This window comes from Anabrus simplex, chromosome 11 (genome assembly GCF_040414725.1).
Source record: "Anabrus simplex isolate iqAnaSimp1 chromosome 11, ASM4041472v1, whole genome shotgun sequence".
Classification (NCBI taxonomy): domain Eukaryota; kingdom Metazoa; phylum Arthropoda; class Insecta; order Orthoptera; family Tettigoniidae; genus Anabrus; species Anabrus simplex.
Genome location: NC_090275.1, coordinates 28,628,942 through 28,655,931, shown reverse-complemented (window position 1 = coordinate 28,655,931; position 26,990 = coordinate 28,628,942). Strand labels below are relative to the sequence as shown.

General features: G+C 38.3%; 1 protein-coding gene across 3 annotated transcripts in view; it reads left to right on the top strand.

Annotated features, from left to right (window-relative positions):
- Ipk1 (Inositol phosphate kinase 1) overlaps positions 1–18,614 on the top strand; it is a 28,031-nt gene extending 9,417 nt beyond the window's left edge. For all 3 annotated transcript variants that reach the window (XM_067155276.2, XM_067155275.2, XM_067155277.2), the window contains exons 3-4: positions 13,419–14,330; positions 17,840–18,614. In XM_067155276.2, the coding sequence (XP_067011377.2) occupies positions 13,425–14,330; positions 17,840–18,307 (1,374 nt within the window). In that variant the 5' untranslated portion in view covers positions 13,419–13,424 and the 3' untranslated portion in view covers positions 18,308–18,614. The remainder of the gene's footprint in view (positions 1–13,418; positions 14,331–17,839) is intronic.
- The last annotated feature ends 8,376 nt before the right edge of the window (positions 18,615–26,990 follow it).

The following is a 26,990-nucleotide window of genomic DNA, read 5'->3' as shown; positions in this document are numbered from 1 at the left end:
TCTTAATGAGATATCGGAGGATATCAATATACTTTTTGAGGAGTTAATCAATAAATTCTTTTCACGAAGGCGCGTGAGTAATACTCTACCTCACGCCTCTCCCCTTACATCGAACTCTCCTCAACGACTTTCGAGGACGTCACTCAGTTAGCTTTAGCACTTGAGGTGGAGTGGTCGACGTAGGACAGGCAAGGAGGTGAGTGACTGGATAGGCACTTAGTTCATATTTTAATTGAACTTATTCCTCAATTCTTTCATATTTTTCTTTTTAGGCCCCTATTGTCAAAAAATAAATAACTGTGATACAATTGGTACGAAATACTGTTGATATAATGTTAATTTTGTACTTTTGGGTACTTTGTCATCCCATAAAAGCTCTCTGACTTGATACAATGTTGTACCTTTAGCCTGTTATTAATTTCAGGATTGATTTCATTACTTCCATTAATAACGCTACCCAGATATGTATACTGTTGTACATTCTCTAACCGTTCTAATAATAATAATAATAATAATAATAATAATAATAATAATAATAATAATAATAATAATAATAATAATAATAGAAACATGTTCTCCAATCGAAAGGAATTCCTAATGGAGTTCAAATAGGCCAAACTCATAATGGTATCAATGTTGACTGCCTTGCTTTCCTTACTTCCTCTCCTGAATTAGATACCCATGGGTTGAATCCAACAATTCTGAGATCACCATCTTAACAAGTTTCAAACAGTTTTCCGGCTCACTCAAAACATATGTAACAAAAAGTCCATCTCTCGAAATGCAAAAATTTGACATTATCAAACTGTAATTAGACCTGAAGCATTATATGCAGCAGAATGTTTAACACTTCGAACATATAGGTAGCTTGCTTGAAAAACTGGCAATTAAGGAAAAGAGGATTATCCGAAAAATTCTTGGTCCCTACCTCAAAAATGGTGTTTACAGACTTCAGAGCAACTTAGAATACACCCACACGGAAAAGGCTAGATTTTTATGCTCACGTCTTTAGATTGGCAGCTGAAAGAATCTTTAAATGTTTGTTATCCTACTTCAGAAGTCTCAAAACGATTCCTCCTTGGTTGGTGGAGGTCGATAAGGATCTTTTAAAGTATGGAATCTCAGAAACAGACATACAACTCCGAGCACCACTCAAACACAAACTTGGACAAGTTCATCAAGAGGAAGTCCCAGCTCAACTAAAGCATGTTCATTCTGATCCATGGAAGAAAGCACACTCCGAAAGGATGAAAACCTGGTGGGCCCACAAGTAGACAAACAGTTGAGATCTCACGGTCCTTAGTGGCCTTAATGATACATAAGTATAATAATAAGAAGAAAAATGCATGAATAAAATTCTGGAGATATCTTAAATGTAGAAAATGTCTTTCTGAAAGTTGTCTAGTTGGATTCTGTTAACTCATGTTGTTCATACTTAGAGGCAACATCATTTCTGAAAATTTCCTTGAATCATAACCTGGAGCTTGGTTGACACCAAGTTATGGTTTGGCAGCATTTTGCCAAATAGTTAGTAGCTGATTGTCTGCAGTGCATGGCGTCAAGTAGTACGGCTCTGTAAATTGGGAGTATTTTGGTTCCTGATAGCTGTCAATGTCATGGTAGTCTGGGTGACCTACATATTGGAAAAATGTATTTTTATCAGAGTGTTCCATTCATAATTAGTTACATTTCCTCCAAGAATATGAGTCAAGTACTTTTGAGAGGAAAAGCAGTTAAGATATATTATCTCACTATGGATATATACTGTAGTATTGATAACATATCAGTCATTGATATGCTAGGTCCCTGTTCTACTCCACTCTAGTTTACTTGTACTGTTTATTTCAGCATACATGTTCTTGTTGATTTCTTCTGATTCATTCCTTAGTACATTTATTTCATTACATACATTCATCCATCTTCATTATAAACTGTTATGCCTTTCAGCAGTCAGTCTGCAAGCTTTTGTGAATTAACTGTGCGACTCCACAATCCTGTCTCTCAATCTAGCGGTATAGCCTTGTTTAGGTCCCAATTCCTTTATCTTTATGTTGTTAGAAAAACTGAGCCTAACCATTGTCATCTTGATCACTTTGTTTCTCTTACCCTCGATATTAGTCCATCTTCCTTTTTACAGTATGCTGTTGATGTGAACTACAATGTCACTGCATTAGTTTTGCTACGCTTCGATTCTATTTCACTTAGAATACTACCGTCTTTAGAGAATATACATCTTAAATACCTGAAATCAAGTCAACTTGTGTCCTCGTACTGATGTGGTGCAGGTTTGTTTTCGGGCACATCCCCAATGGACGTGAGCTGCATGTACCTTTTTAACCACATAGTTGCAGTCCTGGGAATCAAACCCAGGTCTCAAGAGGACGGATACTAATAGCGCTAACCGTTATGTTATGGAGGCAGACAATACTTGAAATGGTTCACCTGTTCTAGTATGTATTTCCTCCCTGGCATTTAATCCTCTTCCCAGATAACGTCACCTTGGTCATACTTACTGCACCTCTTTTCAAGCTCCAAAATATTAGATTGCACACTTTCAGCACAATCTGACATTAAGACCAAGTCATCGCCATTGGTCAAGCTGGCTACTACATTTCCGTCCAAATTGGGGTATTTTATATCGTGAACAATAGTCTTCCACACATGTGTGTCCAGTTTCTCTACGGGATCAGCTATGAAGTGAGATTAATCTTGGCAGCAAATTTTTATGACCGGATGCCCCTCCTGATGTCTACCTCATCAGAGGAGATAATGAGATGAAATGAATGACTTTATGTATGATAAAAGAGAAACTCAGTGCTGGTACATAGTCTACGCCTGTTAAATAGCACCAAGAGGATTGCTGTAGGCTTAATATTCCTATCCAATGGATGAATTGCAATCATCAGTGTCATATACCCTCACTCCATAGAATAGGAAGGAAGCAGCCGTGGCCTTAAGGGACAGTCTGAGCATTTGCCTGATGTGAAAATAGGGAAACCAAAGAAAACAATCTTCAGGGCTGCCAACACTGGGGTTCGAATCCACTATCTCCCGGATGCATGTCCCTAACCGCATGGCCAGCTCGCCCGGTGCAGTGCTCTTTCGCTTAGCATGGTAATAGCTCTGATGTTCCAATGAAGATATCCTCTTACTTTGAGACACACACACTCTCTCGTAATTTAACACTTGATAATAGAATGAGTTTAGTACTACTAATCCATTTGTCCATTCTTAACAACAACAACAACAACAACAACAATCAATAGTGATCTGCATTAAGGGCAGTCGCCCAGGTGGCAGATTCCCTATCTGTTGTTTACTAGCCTTTTCTGAAATTATTTCAAAGAAATTGGAAATTCATTGAACATCTCCCTTGGTAAGTTATTCCAATCCCTAACTCCCCTTCCTATAAACAAATATTTGCCCCAATTAGTCCCCCTTGAATTCCAATTTCGTATTGTGATCATTCCTACTTTTAAAGACACCACTCAAACTTGTTTGTCTACTAATGTCATTCCATGCCATCTCTCCGCTGACAGCTTGGAACATGCCACTTACTTATTAAATGACAAAATATTTTATCATCATCCACCTATTCAGTACTAGAATGATGATGATAAATTATTTTGTCATTTAATAAGTATACTGAACTTCAATGCGGTCATAAAATGAGATTAATCACTTGTAACATACTGCTTAGTCGAGCAGCTCACCGTCTTTCTCCCAAGTTTTCCCAGCCCAAACTTTGCAACATTCTTGTAACGCTACTCTTTTGTTGTCAGAAATTACCCAGAACAAATCAAGCTGCTTTTCTTCGCAATTTTTCCAGTTCATGAATCAAATAATCCTGGTGAGGGTCCCATACACCAGAAACATACTCTAGTTGGGGGCTTAGACTTATATTCCCTCTCCTTTACATTCTTCTACAACCCCTAAACACCCTCATAACCATGTGCAGAGATCTGTAAACTTTATTTACAATCCCATTTATGTGATTATCCCAATGAAGATCTTTTCTTATATTAATACCTAGGTACATACAGTAAACAAATGAAATGGCATATGGCTTTTAGTGCCAGGAGTGACCGAGGACAAGTTCGGCTCGCCAGGTGCAGGTCTTTCTATTTGACTCCCATAGGCGACCTGCTGTGGTGATGAGGATGAAATGAATGATGGAGACGACACATAAACCCAGTCCCCGTGCCAGTGAAATTAACCAATGATGGTTAAAATTCCTGACCCTGCCGGGAATCAAACCCGGGACTCCTGTGGCCAAAGGCCAGCATGCTAACCATTTAGCCAAGGAGCTGGACGATACATACAGTGATCCCCAAAAGGAACTTTCACCCCATCAACGCAGTGATTAAAACTCTGGGGACTTTTTCTATTTGTGAAACTCACAACCTGACTTTTAACCCCGTTTATCATCTCGCAACATTATCGAGGTCAAGTTGTAGTTTCTCACTAATCTTGTAACTTATTTATTACTCTGTAGAGAATAACATCATCTGCAAAAAGCCTTACCTCTGATTCCACTTCTTTACTCATATCATTTATATATATATAAGAAGACATAAAGGTCAATAATCCTGCCCTGAGGAATTCCCCTCTTAATTATTACAGGGTCAGATAAAGCCTCGCCTACTCTAATTCTCTGAGATCTGTTTTCTAGAAATATAACAACCCATTGAGTCACTCTTTGTCTAGTCCATTTGCACTCATTTTTGCCAGTAATCTCCCATGATCCACCCTATCAAAATGCTTTAGACAGGTCAATCGCGATACAGTCCATTTGACCTCCTGTATCTAAGATATCTGTTATATCTTGCTGGAATCCTACAATTTGAGCTTCAGTGGAATAACCTTTCCTAAACCCGAACTGCTTTCTGTCGAACCAGTTATTAATATCGCAAACATATCTAATATAATCAGAAAGAATGCCTTCCCAAAGCTTACATGCAATGCATGTCGAACTGACTGGCCTGTAATTTTCAGCTTTATGTATTATCACCCTTTCCTTTATACACAGGGGCTACTATAGCAACTTTCCATTCATTTGGTATAGTTTCTTCCATCACTCCTCTCTGAATACTTTAAGCCCATCAACAACTCTTCATCCCTCTACTTCCTTCTGCGTGTACAGGTATCCCTCTTCTCCTTGGCCTACATTTTGGTCTCCTTCCATTCATTGTACATTTAGGCATTGCTCTTGGAATTCTTATTTTTCCATCCTTTGATTATGGCCATAATATTTTGGCCTGTTTTTCTCTTTTTATATCCTGTAGTTTTTCCATTTGCACTAATGTCCATATCTTTGTACTCTTTACTGATCCTTGGTTTTTTGTTGCATGCTTAGTAGAAACTTCATTTCAATTCTCTATATTTGGTTTTCCTCTCCTTTTTAACTCTTGTTTCTGTTTCATATGTAAAAACTGAGATAAAATAGGTCTTGTAAAACACATTTTGCATCCTGTTGGTACTGCTCTTTCTATACTAGGTCTCACACTCTGATATAATATGTCTGCAAGTTGTAACCTTGGTTATTGTTCAAATCTGGCAGTATGTTTCCCAGGTTTTTGAAGTTCTCACGGCCCTGGAAGCCTTAACTGACTTACATTTGGCTTTAGGTACTTCTGTGTACCAGAAAACAGCATAATGGCTTATGTAATGGAGAGAAACAAGGCATACATAGAAATATAGGAATAAAAATATAGGGTAAACATAGACAGGTCAATTTGGGAAGAGGGACAAACTTGAAGACGCAAAAGGGCGAGGACAATCTCTGCACCTTTATGCACTGCTGTCTTCATATATAGGTAGGTTTCCTCCTCATCAAATACAGCTCTTGTCAGCCCCCAACAAGCTCATTTTTGTTTATAATGACCCATTAGAAAGCTTTCCTGTCTTTATGTTTCTCCTGTGTTGATCATGCAGATTACAAACACCTGGTCCACGAACCTACTACGCTGGCGTAACGGGGGAGAGGTGATACTCCCACGTGGCACGTCCCAGGTGGCGGATAGAGGGGTCCTAACCGGCTTGCCGGCGGACTTGAGGGAAATAAAATACCTCGCGCAGACCAAACACGCAACCTCCTGTGTGTGGGGGATGCAGACGAAGAATACACCCACAGTAGCCCCTGCCTGTGGTACGAGGCAACTAAAAGGGGCGACCAAGGGATGATTGTCTTAGAACCATGAAACTACTTGTAATTAGTACCACCACGTGGGGAACACCATGGGTCACTTTCACTTGCACGTAGTACCACTATATTAGGTACCAAATAGGTTTGTGATTAGTAGCACACAGGAGCACCGTGCGGTCAGCTTTTGCAGTACCTGTGATTAGTACGACCATGGGATGATAGCTACCATGGTTCTGCCTTGCCTATGATTAGTACCCACTATATGAGGAACACCATGGGATAGTGCAGGTCCCTGTGGTTAGTACTCTCATGTGATGAACACCATAGGTTTGCGTTGCCTTTAAATGGCGCCGCAATGTGAGAAACACCGTAGGTCTGTATTATATGTCGAATTTCATAACCTGTGAGTAGTACCATAATGTTTGGAATACCGCGAGTCTCTGCTACTTTTGATTAGTACTGCAACATGACAAATACCATGGTTCTACTTTCCTAGCGATAAGTACCGTTATGAGGGGCCGATAACTAGGATTTTGGACTCCCTTTAGACTGCAAGCATCATCGATTCAGTGTTATGCTATAGAAGCAGTCCCTTCGTCAATAATACTATTGTTCTACGCCAGCTTCTGTGCATGTGAGGCACTGTGGTTCATTTCCATTGATCGTTTTAAATTCATATCCATCCATCCATTCTTTCTTCGTCCTCACATTTTGAATTGTGGTCATTGGAGGATTTTGTGTTTTTTTTTAAATTTTTTGTTTCATTTCGTACCATTAGGGGCTGATGACCTAGATGTTAGGCCCCTTTAAACAACAAGCATCATCATCAACAAACACCTGGTTGACTAGATCTGTCGTTCTTGAGTCCACATTGTTCTTCTATCAGTGGCTCAGTAAATGTCCTTTGCCATTCTGATAATTTTTTCCCATAATGTTTAGGGGTCACTCTACCCGTTTCCTAAGCAAAGACAGAGGTAGCTACGTTCCACCTAAATAACAGGCTGGCAAACTATCACCCTACGATCAGGTTCCGAAACCACACACTGCATTGTAATACCAACCCAACATATCTTGGTGTAACTTTAGACAGGTTCTTAACCTATCGACGCCATCTTGAGAATCTGGTTGCTAAGCTTAAAAGCCGTAACAACTTGCTGGTTAGACTAGCTGGCACTTCATGGGGCGCAGATGCATGCACACTACGAACAACTGCTCTAGCAATAGTATATTCACCAGCTGAATATTGCTTCTCTGTATGGCTCAATAGCTCCCACACTAGTCCAGTTGATGTCCAACTGCACCATACAATGAGAATTATATCTGGTACATTGCGCTCTACTCCTATTCAATGGTTACCATTACTGAGCGACATCAGATGGCAAAACGCCCTTGTTAGTCTGTGGACCAGGATAGTGAAGAACAGTTACCTCGGTTACCTCCCAGTACATTACGATACAGATGAAAATGCCGTAATGAAACTCAAGTCACAGAAACCTGCCTGGAAGGCGGCAAAGGAATTAGTTTAATTCACATTTCAAGTCTGATGAAATAAGGAAACACGAATGGTCTCAATCACACCCTCATGGCATTGTCAACATCAGGGATCCAACTACAAAGTTGCCTGGGTTCAACCTTCCTCGCTCCACCTGGACCACACTCGACAGGATACGCTGCGGAGTAGGAAGAAGTGCTTCTGCTCTGCGTCAGTGGGGCTGGAAAGACTCTCCAGCTTGTGACTGTGGTGCTGAAGTGCAAACCATCCTGCACATTCTGAAGGACTGCTCTCTGTGAGCTTTTGCTGGTTCCATCGAGGACATTCACCGAGTGACCCCTGAGGCATTCTCTTGGCTGGAAGAGCTGTACATTTGTCTCTAAGAGACTGAAAGACACATACACACCCACATTAACTTTTTTTCTTTCTTTACGTCGCACCGACACAGATAGGTCTTCCTATGGTGACGATGGGACAGGACAGGCCTAGGAATGGGAAGGAAGTGGCCATAGCCTTAATTAAGGTACAACCCCAGCATTTGCCTGTTGTGAAAATGGGAAACCGCGGAAAACCATTTTCAAGGCTGCCGACAGTGGGGTTCGAACCCACTATCTCCCGGATGCGAGCTCACAGCTGCCCGGCCAACTCGCCCGGTATTAACCTTTCTAATGTGGAGTTTGTATATATGTATATAATGTATATGGAGCTTTTTTTTTTTTTTGTGCTTGTTAAGAAGTTGTACATAGTCGATTGTCAACTGAAGCATCATATGCTAAATAATAATTGAAATCATAAGTAAATTAGCAGTATTATGTTTTCATTAACATTGCAGCTGTAACTCTTGAGATATAGACAAATGTAATTAGGGTGATACAAAACATAAAAACATTAAACTTAGCAGTTTAGGAAATTTTTAATTTGCCAAATCTTTGGCTTGGAATGGCAGCGTAGTTCTCCAATCTTATTTTTATCAGGTTCAAACATTCAGCTGCATATATATATTGGTTAATTTTGCTGGCACGGGGGCTGGGTGTATGTGCCGTGCCATCTTCATCATCATTTCATCCTCATCGCGACGCGCATGTCGCCTACGGGAGTCAAATCAAAAGACCTGCATCTGGCAAGCCGAACATGTCCTCGGACACTCCTGGCACAAAAAGCCATACGCCATTTCCATTTCATCCACTCCCCCAGATATTTTAGTTTCTCCACTTTATGAATCCTTTTTCTCTTAGCTGTGACCCGTCTGGGTGCTGTTTTGATGTTGGTCATGTATTGTGGTCTATTTATTTATTTTTGCTAGTGATTTAATATCTCACTAGCACGTAAGTTTTTGATGATCGAAGATTAATTAAAGCCATGGCCACCTCCTCCTTTCTTAAAGTGGTGTGAAAATTGAAAAACCATCTTCAGTACTGCTGTACCCACAATCTCCCAAATGCAAGTACGCAGCTACATGATCCAAACCAAGCAGCCAACTCGCTTGGTGATAATTCGTGATGTTTAATCATAATGACACAGATATGTCTTATGGTGACAATGGGATAGGAAAGGGCTAGGAGTGGGAAGGTAGCAGTCGTGGCCTTAATTAAAGTACAGCCTCAGCATTGTCTGGTGTGAAAATGGGCAACCACAGAAATCCATCTTAAGGGCTGCCGAAAATGGGGTTCTAATCCATTATCTCCCGGGTGCAAGCTCACAGCTGCATGCCCCTAACCACTAACATCACTTTCTGTGACATCTCCTAATAGACGGTTTTGAAATATAAAACAGAACAAAGAAGAAAGGGCTGAAAATAAAATGAAGAAAGGTTGGATGGAGAGTTGAATCTGTGCATACACAAGAGTCTTGATTGATACGCTAGGGGAAAAAAAAGATGCCTGTCTGAATGCAGGCTTATACGATGTCTCTTAACTGGTGTTGGGACATTAGAATGCTAACATTTGAGAGAATTTCCTATTTAGAATTGATTTTGTGCTCATGTGCTTGCAAAAGCTTGACTAAATTGGTGTCCCCCACACTATAAAACACCCCTTGGACTTCATTTATATATGCATGGGCATCTCTTTCCTCATGCTTTTTAAGGAACATTTATCCTTGTTGCATGTAAATGGGTATTCCTTTTCTCTGGTTACTACTAGTTAGCACACTCTTCCTTTGAATAATCTTTCTTTCATCACAAAGTTGATGAAAATATTGCTTCATTTCCCCTCTGGATTTTCCTGTTTTCATACAGTGGTACAATCAGATTTGTCTGTTGCTGTAAGTTTCTCTTGTACAGCTTATTAACTCCAGGCTTAACAGTCACTTGAAATGGTGAGTAAACTGTTATTAGAATATATTGGAATCACAGGTTGTACTAAAAACTTGTTCTCTATGTGCTGACATATTGCGTACATGCATGTGGGGAGTGAGGCTGGTTTACAGCATCATAATTTGTGGATTTACTACACATTTACTACTACTGCTTACCGTACTTATGTTTTATATAGCCTTCATTAGGCCACTTTTAGTCAATTTTATACGAAGGGTTTTTCAGTTTTCTGCCAGCCCAGTACTTCTTCTTTCCAATTTTAATTTTTGTTCTTCATCTTAAATCACCTTTCCTATTCTTTGTTTGTGAGTTTCTTGATTTTGTCTGCTTTTAAAAAAAAAAAAAATCTTCCACTGTAATTTGCAGTTTCCTCGTATCTTCCTTGAGTCCGATGACCTAAATGTTAGGCCCCTTTAAACAAGCATCACCATCATATCTTCCTTGATGTCTGTAATCCATCTTGTGTTGCTCTTGCTGTTTCATAATTTTTCAGTAATTCTCCTGTGATGATCCTGTTTTCTGGTGTCCTGAGTAATGTACAAAAAATGAGACAGTTCCAATTTTTGGCAGACTGTTTCATTGGAAGCTAGTCTCCATTGTCCATTTTCTTGATAGTTTTTGTTTGTGCTTGTTTGTGAGTAATCTGTTTATTTGTGCAGTGTAAGTTTTTTAGAAATGGTTTCTTGCAAATGTTATTTCTGGTTGTGTAACCGTTTTATAGTGAGTGTTTTACTGTAATCTGGTGGCTGTTGAGAGGCCTTCTTTTATTGTATGCGTTCTTGGTAATATATTGTGCTTTGATTGTTTATTCTTTTATGTCTGCTTTTTGTTGAGGTTATATATGTTATTATTTCCCCTAAATATTTAAATTTGTCAATGGTTTTCATTTCCTGTTCATCTATTGTTATTTTATTTATGAGTGGAGGCCTAGGTTAGTTAACATGATTTCTGTCTTTTTGAAGGATATTCTGGGGCCTATTTTTTGTAGTGATATACTGATTTAACTTCTTGTTGGGCTTCCTGAACATTGTTGGACAGGAAAGCAAGGTTTTCAACAAATGCCAGGCAATTTAAACTTTTGTTGTCTTTGGATCTTCCAATTTTGATGTTCTTTGGGTTATCTTTTTACCATAATATATTCCAAGGCACTGGTGAAAGGCAATCTCTCTGTCATAAACCTGTTTTTATGAGGAATGGCTCAGAAAATTCCCCTCTGAACTTGACTTCAGATTTTGTGTTAATAAGGCAAGTTCTATCAATTTGATTAGTTTTGGGTGGGGTCCAAAATTTCTTAATATTTTCAGTTTTAAGGTCTATAGATGAATACAGTCATGTGCCTTCTTAAAGTCCACAAAGGTTATTGCAGGAAGCTTGTTTTGTTTCTTTAATATGTGATGACTAATTTTAAAGTGGTGATCTGTTCTGTGCAGCTTATCAAAGGTCTAAAACCTCCCTGGTATTCACTTAATTCTTGCTCTAGTTCTTCTTTAACCCTACTATATAAAATTCTGGAGAGAATCTCATATGACCTATACATTTATTTAACATTCTCTAATCTCTCCTTAAACTCACGACATCATAGTTACTGTATTGCAAAATCATCAATATGCAAAAACATTACATCATGTTCCGATATACTAGATGTTGCCTCCTAGGTTCCTGTAAAGTTTCTTAATAACTTGCTTGCCCGTTTTGTACTGGCATCTAAAGATAAAATGTTCATGTGGAGAAGTCAAGGTAGATTTAATTTATAATTTGTGAATGGCTTGCGGTTCTTATTCTTTAACATGCTCCCTTTGGCATTGATAGTTGGATCTTTCTGCATTATGAGTCACTGGCTGTCTGAGAAAGTGAAGTTTGGTTAGCCTCTCCTTGGACCTTCAGAACAATGCAAGCCAAATGTATTATGATTGCCTGTTAGGAATGCTGATTAGAGATGATGTAATACAGTTGATGGACAAAGATATGTGGAAGGAATATCTCATATATATTTTGTTAGTTTATGAATTGGATGGCATTAAGCAGAAAGGAACCAACTTTCATTTTTGAGTGTGCTTTACCATTGCATATTTTCAGCAAAAGGAAGCAGTCCTAAATACATTCATTTATTCTTGTTGGAGAATTTTCTTTTTTATGAAATGCAGCATTTTTATTTCAAGAGTAAGGCATCTGTTAGTTTCCGCTTTCAAGTTTTAGAAAATGGACATTATTTTCAACCACTGGCCATATTTTCCTTCATTTGAACTTATCTTTATCCACATAAATTCATGTAGTTCGATTACAAAAGTACCATTGTTTTTCCCCAGTGTGGTCTGTGTTCACTAATTGGAAACCACATCTCTCCAAGACACTGGCCTGCTAGCACACCGTTGTGATACCCTTGCATGCTCACAAAACAGTGCCAATGTACTTGCTATATATATATATATATATATATACCCTCCTAAGCTTTCATGATCAAAAAATTATGTTCCTGTAAGGAAACTTTAATTTATTTCTTCTGATTGAGAACATTAAATAAATTCAGGTAGCTCAGCCTTTATCCATGTAATTTTGATAGAAAGGAGCCATTAGTTTAAATTTTTAAGTTTTATCAGAATGTACTCCATGATGTTTGGTTCCTTTCTGATAATGCTGTTGAATTACAAGAATGGAATTAATAAAAATGCCCTAGGTCGACTTCGAGATGGCACTTGATAAAGCAGGTGGAAAAAGACCTGGCTAGGAGGAGCCAGAAATGGGAAAAATACTGGAAAACAAAGTTGTGGTAAGACAGGGGGAGATATAGCTTGTTCATTCTCACACCTGTGAAATGTAAAACCAATAAAATTATTATTCATTATTGAACTGTATTGTAATCAAGTGACAACTTCCTTTATAAGATGGCAATAAAACTCTGTTCTCAGATAGCTGAATTTATTTAAACTAGTAATCATTCATTATTGAAAGTGATTATTGTATTACACAGGTAATAGCACCTTTATCAGCGTTACCCGTATTTTCAGTTCTTTCTTTCTTTCTTTCTTCAGAACCTGCTAAATCCCAATATTAGTATTAAACCCTGACACATCCAAATTTCCTCAACCTTGTTTCTTAAATATTTCAAAAACCATATTCCAAAAGACTTTTATAATTTAACATTTTATGTTAAATGGCTTGCAATCTGCTGAAAATGCAGGTAAATGGATTTGGCGGCTTTTGATACTAGGCGCTTCATGTTCTTGCACCTGTTTGTCCTATACTTGGTCTTTTAGGTACACTTCCATTCTTTTCTCATCACTTTTACCTTTCTTCCATCGATCTTTAGCCCGTAGTTCCATTTTTGTATTTTACCTCGATGGAAATTTATTTCTAACAAACCATTTATGTCGAGTCATTGGCACTGTCCAATATTGAATGTTTACTAGAAGTTGCATGTTTAAATTTAGTTAATTGTTGTGCTCATGAATATTTGTTGTTATTTTCAGAACAGTATGCTGGATACAGTAGATCTGTTGACTCCTCAGAGGCTGTCTCTCTATGGCAAGAAATGGAAGTATCGAGGAGAGGGCAACGCAAACCTAGTGCTGGCTTTACCCCAAGAGAGGAAGATCGTGCGACTCCGGAAGTATGAAAGTACAGGTGTCCGGGGTACGGAGGATGAGGAGCGAGAAAGAGTTGTTCGCGAGACTCTGTTCTGCCGAGGTATGATGGTACCTTTGCTGGGAGCTTGTTACATCCAACCTCCAACAGCTGCCTACCTGGAACTTGGGGACGTACGCTGGCTTGACCAGATGTTACGTCCCCAGCGACCTGTGTCCAGACATCACAAGGGACTGCAGTTCTGCCATGCAACCGTGTATCCTGACTATGCTCTTCTACCCCAATATCTACATATCGCTACAACCCCTACATTTTGTGTGGAGATAAAACCCAAACAGGGGTGGATTCCTCTTCCCGATCGCCGGTTGCCCAAATGCACGTTCTGTTTAAGCCAGTACCTGAAACTACAGCGTAACAGTATCCACAGTATTAGCCAATATTGTCCATTAGATCTTTTCTCCGGGAATGTTATCCGCATGAAACGTGCCTTGCACAGTCTCATGGCTTCTCCGCAGAACAATTTCAAGATCTTTGAAGATGGAGTGTTGGTGTACAGTGACGACGTAGGAGAAGATGGAGAACTTTACGACATCCTTCAGCGTTGGTTAGGGAGTCCTAATGAGATAACTAGTTCACACACTAAACTGGTGGACAAATTCTGTGATCTAGTTCATACTGCACTGACGCGCCCCTTATGCAAGACTGTTCCTATACAAGAATGTAGTGCAGTTGCAGACGCCTGTACACCAGCACTTGTAGAACGAGTTCCAGGAGATCTTACAGCAGCCGTGAACAAGGTATATGTTTCTAATTTACTTTTGACTGAACCTTGACTTGTAATATGTAGATATCTGCAAAAGTTGAATAATTCTTTGGTTGAAGTAGTGGCATTTTCATTTTTGAAAAGCAGGGTTATTCTTCTTTGAAGGAATTAATTTTTATTTCACAATGTGGGGTTTCTTTATTCCAGTTACAGTGTGTCACTCATAATTAAACATTATAAATGTTTTACTGCTGAATATATAATTAAAAATGAACATAACATTTATATAAAATAATAATATACCATTTATATACATTACAGACATATGGAGGAGTGTACAGTCATTTACAAATTTGTGAGTGGATGAAATACTTTTGATTTTTTAGATGCTGTGAAATCTATTGTGAAGGCTTTAAATGATGAGCTGAAATCCAGTGAGTCACTTTTATGAATTGCACTGGTCCGATACTTTGAAAAATTCAGGTATTGGTAGAAAAGGTAGGGAAGGGTCCTGAAGGGCATGAAAATTAAGACTCCCAAGGCTTTTCAAACCTAATACTGTCCAGGTTGGACGGGCAGGTTTAAAGCTAGGCCAGACTCAGTTAGGGGAACCATGGTTGCCAATCCACACTTCCAAGTTGAGAGCGCCTGGTCCTCCTTACAGTTTCATCTTACTACCAGATTTATCATTTTAACCATTATGGTTTGATTTTGGTCCATATTGACTTAAATCTGAAAATCACTGGAAAAGACCTATTAAAGGCTTGGTTTCTCAGAACTGACGCATGCGAGGTGCGAGGCCGATGTTGCGTACTTTCGTCCCAATGACACTGCGAGGCTCGTGGTTTCCCAGGCTGCGAAGCGGATCAGTTGCCGAGCACATGTCTCGCAGCCTGTGCGCTACTGTTGGAAGAGAGGAAGCGGATTATGTGTCAGTACTGGAGAGTTTTCTTCACCCCTATAGCAGTATCAATGGAAACTGTTGATGATCTTGTATCAGCCTGTATCGCCCACAACCTTCTCCGGAATGAGCGAATTCCTTGCCCAAATTAACACTTTATTGTCAATTTGGAATTAACAGAACAAAATATGATTCCTCTGGCAGCTGACAACGGAGGTAATTCTACACATGATGCTTTCATGATAAGAGACAGCTTCAAGAAATATTTTTGTAGCAGGGAGAGAGAATCGGTATGACAAAGAGAATATGCTAACAGGGTGGAGTGAAAGTTTTTTTTTCTAACGGACAAACATGTATTTGTTTACCTATAGTTTACTTCTTCTGTGACCCAATTAGCATAATAACAGAATGAACACCGTTATTAAAATAAAACACGTGATTTTATGAAATGAACAATACTGAAGTCAAATTTTGTAAAATTATATATATTGGCATATTTGATATTAAAGTACCGGTAATGGATTTATTGGTTGATATATCATTTCTAAATATGTTCATTATTTAATCCTTTGAAACTGAACTCATTATATTTGTTATAAGTAACATCACTAATAATAATAATAATAATAATAATAATAATAATAGACACCCTCCCACCAATCCACAGAGGCAGCTACCACATCAATGTAAAAGCAAAGAATCCCAAGAACGGAGGTTCCAAATGACAGTAAATTAACATTAATCGTCTGGTACCTCCGTTTTTTGGAGTTTCTATTTTTACGAACTCTTTCCTTCTCAAGATCATCGTATAATACATAAAACTAGCAACATTTATTAGCTGTTCTATCCAACTTCAGAGATATCATTTTCCATAAGTTGTCTTTCACAACGTTGTTTTTGTAGCTCTTGTGTTGTAAGTTATACAACACTGGGTGCATTCGAACTTCTTCAATCAGTTCCTCGTCCACTTCGTCCGTAAAGATCACCGTGTTGCTTAAAACAGTAAAAACAAGAACAGAAACAATGTCGCCTCGCACTGCTGTCGCCTCGCACAAATCTGGCCGGACGAATCAGTGCGCGGTGACGCTGCGAGGTCTCTCTGCGAGGTTGCGCACACTGCGCACCGCGCAGCTTGAGAAACCACTTGCATAAGTTCGTGTAGTCCGGATTTGTGCGAGGCGGGCCTCGCACCTCGCATGCGTCGGTTCTGAGAAACCAAGCCTTAAAGTTATTTTATCTATATTAAAAAATGCTGAACATGTTTCGAGAACCCCCATCATTCTGTCCATCAGCGACCATACAATTTGTAGGCTTGATACCTTATCACCTCAACATACATTCTGAACAAGTTCTTAGTTAAAAACAAAAACTCATCTTTATAAAAGGTTTAAAATTACACAAGTCTTGTCAAATAAGTAAAAACCACAAAATTTTACATAAAAATAATTCTCTCTTCTTAAAATTCTAATAATATCCCCAAAAATAGTGTGTGTCTACAATTAAAATTTATTTCATCTCCTTCCGTTAGAAACTTCCTCCGACTGGCTAGCCTGTTTCTGGTCGGGTATATGATTTGTCTTTCTGTGCATGATGTGTGGCTGCTTGTATAGATATCAAATCGTGAAAAGAAGTGGCTGACCTTGACTCGTACAGGAAGGGATGAAGCTTTATACTGTGAAACTATTTTGAAAATCTGGAAACATGCATGTTATTTCTGTGCCTGTGTAGCTATGCCAGAACAACGTATCAACACACAAAAAGTATGACCTTGTCTTCCTGTAATGGTGGGAAAGAATTTTAAGAAGAAAGAGATGCTTATTTTTATGTAAAAATTTTTAAAATGTAATTAAAATATTTCATTTATTTGATAAGTCTAGTGTTTTCATTCTAACTTATTTAGAATAGTATGACTTTTATTGTTTTTAATTAACAACTCATTTAGAATGTATGTTGAGGTGATTAGGTATCAAGTCCACAAATTGTATGCTCACTGATAGAGAGAACAGCGGGATTCTCGAAACCTGTTCAGCATTTTTTAAAATATAGATAAAATACCTAATGTTTTAACCTGCGAGGGGCACACACATTCTTTATTCTTTCGAAATAGCTTCACAGTATATTCATCCCTTCATGGACTTGTCCACTACACGTGCTTATGTTTGCTGGTCATTTCCACCATGCGCGACTCCTGACGTTTGCTGTCCGTGGTCTTTGTTGTTGGTATAGAAGTGTTTTGCGAGTTTCATGGATGTATTTCTCTTTTCAATAATACAATGCGTTTTGCTACAAAAACCAGTATTTTATACTGGCCGGTCAAACTGACCGTGCGCAGGCCATAACGTGACCACTTGCGGGTTAAGAGCATTGACAAGGCAGAAATACATCTTTTCTTACTACCGGATGCGTGTATGTAAGCTATGGGGAATTTTATGTGTATTATAGTCATCTTATTGTTATAGTCTGAATCATCCTCATAATCAAGACTATTTAGTAATGCTGTATTGTAAGTTAATTTTCTTGTAAACATTTTATATAAAATCGTGTGTTTCCTGGTTAGATTGAAGGAAGGACCTTAATCTTGCATGACAGAGTAAATGTAATCTACTTCAGATGACTCAAAGTTGTTTTTCTTTCACTTGAAGGTGCTTCCAGAACCTCCTTGCGACTGGACGGCTGAACATCTACCTCAGGGCTGTATTCTTGATAGAATTCTGCGTATCCAGAAACTAGAGCAGTTTGGAGCAGACATGATCTATCAGCTGTATTGTTCCTCACAGCGTTATTGTCAGGACTATTCTTACGTTCCAGCCATGTTGCAGGCTGGACAGAATGAGCTGAGCCCAGTACATCGCTACCTGCTGGCCACTACAGCCAAAGATTGCTCCATCATGATAGCGTTCCAACGACTAGACATCCCTCCACCTGTCGATGTACCTGACAGCCATGTGATCCACGACCTTGATGGTCAATGTCACGTTTTTAACATTGGCGTATCGGATCTGGATCCCAAGCCAATATCATGCATCGAGAAGCATTGCAAACGTGACTGCGACATTCTATCGGCCTGTCTCGAAGTGTTTGAGACTCGGAACTCTCAAATGCAAATCTAGTCATCCATTCTAAATATTAATACTGTATTTTACGTAATATCAAAACATCATTTATATTGAATTTATTTTTATAAGTATCTATTGAGCATGTCGGAAGGAGTGTTTTTTACTCCCTGTCTTTGAAAAAATATATCTCCAATTACATTTATTATATTGAATATAATAAAGTAAGGAAATAAATGAAATTAATAAGTGTCTTATATTTTCATAAAGTATTTTGTTCTTTTTATGTGAGTTTCTCTTCCTAATGTTACTTTGTTGATTGTTTGGAGGAAGACTTGTATTATGTGATAATTAAGAATGAAATGATTTTGAATGACTCTGTTCACTCAGTTCCTCTTATACCTTCCTGAACACCTATCAAGTCACTTGAATATATAATTGAGCGTATCCTTTCCTTCACTATTTTGAAATATTTGCTTCACGGTTTGAGAATACAATGCAAAGCACAACCTTCTGCTCTTGATGGCATAATTTGAAAGAAACTCTGTACAAAATAAGTTTCTCTAACTTACTGCTTTTGCTGAATGAACATTAAATCCATAATCTGAATAAGCTTGAGGATGTCTTGGAAAAAAGATTATATGAATATAAATCTAACCTAATATGTACAATAAGTTTCTTGTTGCCAGAGCAAAGGCAATCAGTTATAGGGATATTGATTTGCATTAAGTTGATCATGAGAAGAGTTCTAGCAGAAGGCTATATAAGTTTACAATCTTAATACATCTTCTTTAATGACAGTCATATTAAGTGATAGAGCCATGCAAAGCAGATAGGATGAGGCTAGAGAGCTTATCATAAGGTGAAACCTCCCAGCTAGCATTAGTGCACCAGTTCGGTGCACATTTTCAAGAGGCTTAACCGCCATGCCTAACTTCTGGTGTAGGCTTAGTCATTGGACAGCTGCTAACAGCCTGCCTGTCTCTTCCGCCTGCTCACCTATATACATACATCACAGTCTCCTCAGAGTGCTGGCTGGGAAATACGTCGTGTTCCCGAATACCCGCTGTGTAGCATGCCGACTTCAAACGGATGAAGTGGCACCACAATAGTAAGGATCTGGATTAATAACTATATATCACCTTGCAAAGTAAGTCAATGACAAAATAATAAAAATTTCTAAGAACGAAAGGTAACTTTGGAACCACAAAAATAATTCTTCCAGCACTTGATATACAAACGCAAATGAAGGATATCAATATTATTTTTCCATACAATTAACGGATGGTGAATGGAGAAGGTCAAGGCCCCCCTCCCACGTACACCAAGGTGCCTCCATCCCCACTATTCCCAGTGAATCTGTGGGCAGTCGCCAGCTGAATGGCACATAACTTTCTCTTGGTAGCCATAAATATGAACTAAAAATATTACATTCAATAAATTTGAAAAGAACATAAATCTTTCCCATTAATCAGTTCAGGCTAAAATGAAATTACAAATTGTGGTATTTTTCTTGTGGATTGACTGGGATAAATTAGACCTACCAACTTTCTTCCCATGTGCACACAGGTCGATACAATTCACTGTTAATGGAAGACCAAGCTGCCTTCCAATTCGTCCATTTGATCGAAATGTGACTGCGTGTTATCACTCTGTGTACCATGTGATGTAAGAAGCATGCTTACCATTCTTGAGAGGCTCATCAGACGCGTTTCATGTGCAAGACATTGACAAGTCCTCAGGAGTAAAGAACTGTACAAACAAGGCTTTTTGCAGATGACAGTATACTGTTCGTTCATTCGTAATCGGTTTACCCTCCAGGATCGGTATACTTTATAGAGTAATATATAAACTACAGGATGTGAGCAACTGCAAAAAGACCTTGTCAAAGATGTGCGATGACAAACATGATGAAAAGTTTCACCAGGAAGAAAAGTAGTTTGTGGGGATTACTGTAAGAACCTAGGTGTTAATATAAGAAAAGATCTTCATTAGGGTTATTATAATAACAAGGTTGCAGTTATCTTCATATGGTTTATTTTATGTAGTGTATGGTTTTTATAACTGGGAGTGTCTGAGGATGAGGACATGTTTAGCTTGCCTGGTGCATGGGTAACCTGCATGTTGGGATGCGAGATAACAAGGTAAGGAGAGGGTGAAACCTGGTGTCGGCACATAGTGTACTCCTATTGAATAACATCAAGGGGTTTGCTCAAAGGCTTAACACCTCCATCTGATAGACAAATCGCCATTAACCTCTTAGCATAAAAGCCCAAGTATATTCGGGATTTTATATCTATACTAATATATAAAGAGGTAAAGTTTGTTTGTATGTAATGGCTAATCTCAGGAACTGCTAGACTGATTCTAAAAATTATTTCACTAATAGAAAGATACATTATCCCTCGGTGCTATAGGCTATATTTTATTTTCAAAACAATTCGAGATGGGGGAAAGGGGGCGGGGGGGGGGGGGTGACACGGTGAGATATAAAAATACTAGGCTAATATAGGCGAAATATTGAATTTGTCGTACAAGGACGTGACAAAGCTCATTTTAAGCCCCTTGACGCAAAGAACAAAACTCGGTAAGCCCTACGGGCCTGAAAACCACGTTTTAAGGCAAAACCTACCGTTATTGAGGTATTGGCACCACACTACCCCTGCTCTAGGAATCGGATAAAGAAATGAACTTTCGTAACCATGGCAACATCAGCTCCAGCATGTTTACAACAGCGAGATTAACATTTGGTATTCAGAATCTCCTTTAAAATAAAAGAACACAATTTTTTTTTTTTTCAGGAAAAAACCACTTAAGGGGTGAGAGTTGAAAAGAAGTGAAGGAGTTGAATTCTTTATATCTCAGAAATGGAAGATGTTGCAGACGTTAAAATTGGTGGGCTGTACTTGACTCTCTTTTAAAAATAAATGAACCCACTTTTTCTGGAAAATCCACTCAAGGAGGTGAACATTTTTTAAAAAGCGGGTGATATTTTAAAATGAGTATCTTCTTCTCTTCTACCGGTTTTCCCACACCTGTGGGGTCACGGGTGCGAACTGTGTCGCACTTGTGGATTTAACGCTGTTTTATGACTGACTGCTCTTCCTGACGCCAATATGTAATAATTACTATTGCGTATTCCTCTTGTGGTTGGTAATGTGGAGTGTTGATTGAATATGAACAGGAGTGTGTGGGGACAAACACAAAAAACCTGTCCTTGAGCCAGAAGAATTAATCACACGCGATTAAAATATCTGACCCAGCCCGGAATCGAAACTGGAACTCTGTGAACCGAAGACCTCAACGATGAACTCTCAGCCAAGGAGTGGGTCAGTTTTTAAAATTAGTGTAACTATCTATAGTATATCTCAAACTTAACATGTTACAGGCGTGAAAATAGGTATTTGTAATCTCCTTTAGAAATAAAGAACTTTTTTTTTTTTTTTTTTTTTGGACCGTTTCTCATACGTAGAATTCCATGTGGCATGTTCCAGATTTAGCTCCGCCAGTAGCTTGGTCACCTTAGCCCCAGCCCCAAAAGGCAATGCCACAAACGTGGTTTACAAAGAGGTTCTGGCATAAATGAAATGCAATTTTTCAGCAAGTTTTTATACTTTAGGGATTTTCAGATAATGTATTAGTGCAGTACCAAGGAACAATTAACTTTTATCAACTTACAAATTCCTTGCGAGCGAAGCCGTGGGTAAACAGACAGTATTTACATAAAATAACAACTTGTGTAAGGAGTGTGATGTAGCATTGTGTGTGTTGATCCTTGTTTTAGGGCATTTCACACAGCCACAAACATATGAACAATGCCTTTCTTGTGCGGTATTGAGTGTCATGTTATCTTATGTGCTATCTGTTTAATGCTGTGTTATTTTTTTTACATGTAAGTTAAAAGAAGAACCCATAAAAATATCACAAGTATACTCGGGATTTCAAGACAGGATCTTTTCAGTGACATATTTCATTGTTAAGTTGGCAAATTTTACTTCCATTGTTACTACTGCCATTGTTTTTCAAAAAAAGAAAGATAGGTAAAGAAAAGGATCACAATGTTGTAAATAATTGCTATGTTAAGACGTTAACAGAATCATATGCTCTTTCTCCATGCGAGCACTGCGGAGAAGTTTGAAACTGAACCCAGGCTTTTGTCACACAATCTAGTGATTAGAAATTGTATACCACCATCCCTCCTACACTGCCGGCCAACATTCTGATGGTGAAAGTTTTTTTGTATCAAGGGGACTCTAACCACCTAACCATTAAAAACTTCATGTTTTAATGCTTAATGATAAATGTTCACCAGATGAGCTTAAAACGATGAGGTGTTTGTACTAACGATGTGAGGAGAAGGCATATGAGTGTATCAGTGGTAAGACCCCAATTAGAGTATGCAGAGGTGTCAACCTTTGAAGTGGCTTTTCAGTAATCCCTCCTGCCGCTCAAAAAAATTGTGTCAAATACAAAGCATCCTCCTCCCTTCTGGATAATGGCACTGCCTTTGCCCTTCCTGACAGCAGTCTATTCTAAAATATATCATATTACACAATACAGTTTACATATTATTAGTCAATTCTGTCATAAAACATTTTGTAGCTTGCTTTGAACCGTACAGCTGCTTTTCAGTGTGGGTTTTCTTGAAACACCCTTTCCCCTGTGGTAACATTTTCGATTTCTGAACAATAAGCGATTCCAATGTGCTTAATGTAGTCCTGAAGTCCTCCTGGTTTTTTTTTTTTTTTTTTTTTTTTCCTACTAACATTGAAAACTCTTTCTGTGGGAGAGTTACTGTCAGATACACTTGATACTGCAATAATGCAACATTATATGTTATAGCGGAGACAAGCAGAGTAGAGCTTCTTCATTCACAATTTCACCACGCTCACGGGAAAGCAAAAAGATGTGACGATCAAAGTATCATCGCCAACTCACAAGCATTGAAACTAGGAAGGTTGAATAGTAATAACTGAAAGGGGTAATTTTTTCTATTTTTCCTTTTTTCTGTAGAAATTATTTTGTTTGTGATAATGTTGCTTTTCCATAATAATTTCCCCTTTGACCGTAATGTCACGATCATGAGGGAAAATCCGTAACAATTACGGATAATCCATAACAGTGTCCACCTCTGAGTATGGTTCAGCTGTATATGGACCTTCTCCGACATTGCTTGATTCAAGAATTGGAAAAGATCCAAAGGAAAGCAGCATTATTTGTTCTGCATGATTACCAGTAAGAGTAGTGTTACAAAAATGTTGTAAACATTGGGCTGGGAAGAATTGAGAGTATGTTTGTAGTCTAGGGAGATGTTCGATCAATTCGCTGGAATTAAAAATAGGAAAGAATTTCCACCAATCAATACTTGTTTTTTAATGCTTATATTAAGCTACAGGACCGGTTTCGACCCCATATACAAGGTCATCTTCAGCTGAACCATGAATACATATTTATATGATGAAGCTTTGATTAAATTGCATTGTCAAAGGAATGTTATATGATGTGCATTTAGTCACATACAAATGGGGCATGTCTTATCGTGAATTGGCATATATGTCAGTATGTACAATATTGCAACTGTATGTCTAAAATATTATGTTGAGGTCCTAAAATTAGTGTATAAAACATATCATGGATACAAGAAAAGGATTGAGAGTCACCAGTGGAGTAGACAAGAGAAGAGGATACTGAATATCTCGGAAGAAGAGCGGGAGAGAAGAAGAGAAAGGATGAAGAGGTTCTGGGAGGAGAAGAAGAAAATGCAATCCGTGAAGGAGCTGTCCGTGGTCCTACAGAGGCCGTAACGCAAGAAGAAGAAGAAGATCTTCACTTAAACTAACTTATATATATATGTACAGGATAAAATACAATATATGAAAAACATTTCGTGCACATGAACATTCGTATCTTGCTTGTTGGTCAACGAGAGTTCATACAGTTGCAATATTGTACATACTGACATATATGCCAATTAACGATAAGACATGCCCCATTTGTATGTGACTAAATGCACATCATATAACATTCCTTTGACAATGCAATTTAATCAAAGCTTCATCACATAAATATGTATTCATGGTTCAGCTGAAGATGACCTTGTATATGGGGTTGAAACCGGTCCTGTAGCTTAATATAAGCAATAAAAAACAAGTATTGATTGGTGGAAATTCTTTCCTATTTTTAATTGTGTAATTCGTCAATATTGAAATGAAGATTATAGATTACAATTCGCTGGAAGTATGTACTGTACCAGGAAAGCCTAGGTCCTGGCCCATATCAATCGAAAGAAACGTTATTCCAGCATGTGCCAGACTCCACGAGTGCACTAGGCGAAGTCAAGTGACGTCACCTGTCACTCGAAGCTCACCTTCCCTAGAGATATTTCTCGAAAAGAATTTTCTTTTCGCAAGCTTTTCAACGCCTTAACCAATTTCAAAGGGACAAACGCTGAATTGTAGCCGACGTCATAAAAGTTAATCCCTGTGAATTTCGAATTAATCCATCCCATGGTTGTTGAGTTATAATTTAAAGTCTAAGAAGATAATGCACTCACGGTCACATGACCAAGAGAACCACCCCTCCCAGCGCCGATATATATGTCAAGGCTAACAAGCAGAGCAGAGCAGTACAAGGACGTATACACAGATGTGTGTGTGTGAGCTAGACAGAGGGGAGACCGACCCTCGTACAGTATGTCCGCACAGTCACGGTGAAAGTACTTGCCGTCGCGTTTCCGGAATACGAAGTTATATCGCCGACAAAATTATAAAAGACGTCACACTGTATTTAGTATATCGCGTCGCGACTACGGTCTAATTCTAAAGACATTTGAGAATATAATACGAGTGAACTTATTGAAGTGCGAATACCAAATATTTAACGTTCACAGAGTATATCATTACGTATGGACTTAGTTTACTTTACATAATATTGAACTTCTACAATGAACAGAAACTAATGTTTAGAATTACCAGGACTCGTTTCTTTTCGAGCATTGAACTGTGTTTTTTTTTATTCACGTAGTGTTCATGCCATATTAGTATACGACTTACAGTAGTAAACTGGGTGAATACTTAGAACTTTTTCTGAGGTAATATGACGTTATAATAAGTAGATAATCAGAAAATAATCCTTAGGGACTTAATGACCGTGTTCAAAGACTGTGATTATAGACTGTGATTTGCCTTTTTTTCAAGTGTGAACTGTGTAATTATGGACGTTCTTAGTAACGACTTTAAATAGTATTTCATACAGAAAGGACTGTGATTATTCATTTAACGTCTTAAAGTTCAATTACGCCATAAACTGTGTTCGACAGTACATGACAGTGTCAGTGATAACTACTCGCACTAAGTGAATTTTCCGTGTGCGAAAAATCACCTTAACGAGCTACAATTCTACACAATCCAGTTCCAGCAATCATCACCTCATCGAGGGACGTCAACATGGTGTGTTAATGGAACATCGCCGATCCTGATTCTCCACGGAACATTCCAGACATCCGTCCTTCAACATTTGTAGCAACATTTCTTTCATTAAGTGAGTAGTAACAAACTGACTAAAATTTTCTCATTAATTTGGAACAGTGGAAACTTCAGTGCCGTGTGTGAACAAATATTTCAGAGTTCTCATAATTTCTCAGAAGTTCATCTTTTGTGATTAATTTAATTTTCAAATTTAATTTTCATATCTCATAGAAGAACTTTAGGCTTTTCAAGTGTGCTATACATTAAGGTTTACAAACTGACAAACTGAAAAACTTTCAACAGAAATTTAAATTCTCATGTCAATTTGCAATTACAAGTGTGTGCTCATATTTAGAAAGACTTTAGGTGGAAATCTAATACCTCGTATTCTCACATATTAAAGACTTTGGAATCAGTGACATTCATTTAATTTTCATGAACAGAATTCAAGAAGATTACGTTTAAATTTTTAATTTCACTGCCAGATTTGAGTCCAATAATCATATTGCAGGGTGAAGAATCAATAAATTGTTTTTTAAAAAATTTATAACCATCTATTATTCGCTCTGCGAGTCTATCCTACTCTGTATCGGCTCCAAAACTAAGTTCCACTCCCTGAGGTCCTACTCATGCCCTTTACCCAAGAACTTTTCCTGATACAGTACGTTTGGTCATATTTTCCATTTTTGGATAATATTTAGCTACTTTTAATAGCATATTTGCCAGCATATTTTTGTGATTTTTAGGTCCAAAATGTCCGAACACTAATATTAATTATATTATGTTTGAGTGTTCTCAAAGTCAAATTTTGCAAAAGTGCTCGATAATACTAATATAATTCGTCCGTTATTGGACACTATAAATTTTCCAGCTAACTCATTCCTGGTTGCCAGCGTTTTGCCCCAGTGTGCTAAGTTGGACTCGTCAGTTGGTAAATAGCACACCTACCAAAACACATGGCTAGCGCATAACGTGGAGGTTACTGTGTAGGCTACTTGGAACCACCGGCAGTGCCAACGCACTATGATGGACTTCGTCTCATTTTCAAAAATTAATGCCTGCCTGGGGTGAAAACGCTGGCAACCAGGAAAGAGTTAGCTGGAAAATTTATAATGTCCAATAATGGACTAACTATATTGTAATTGTAAATTTACTCATTTTGGCATCTTTGGTCACTGTCATTTATGCAGCCCTGAAATTTTATTGGAATTCCTCACACGATACCCCCTGGTAGTCCAGAGTCTTCATGTGGTCACAGTATGCATTTATTTGTG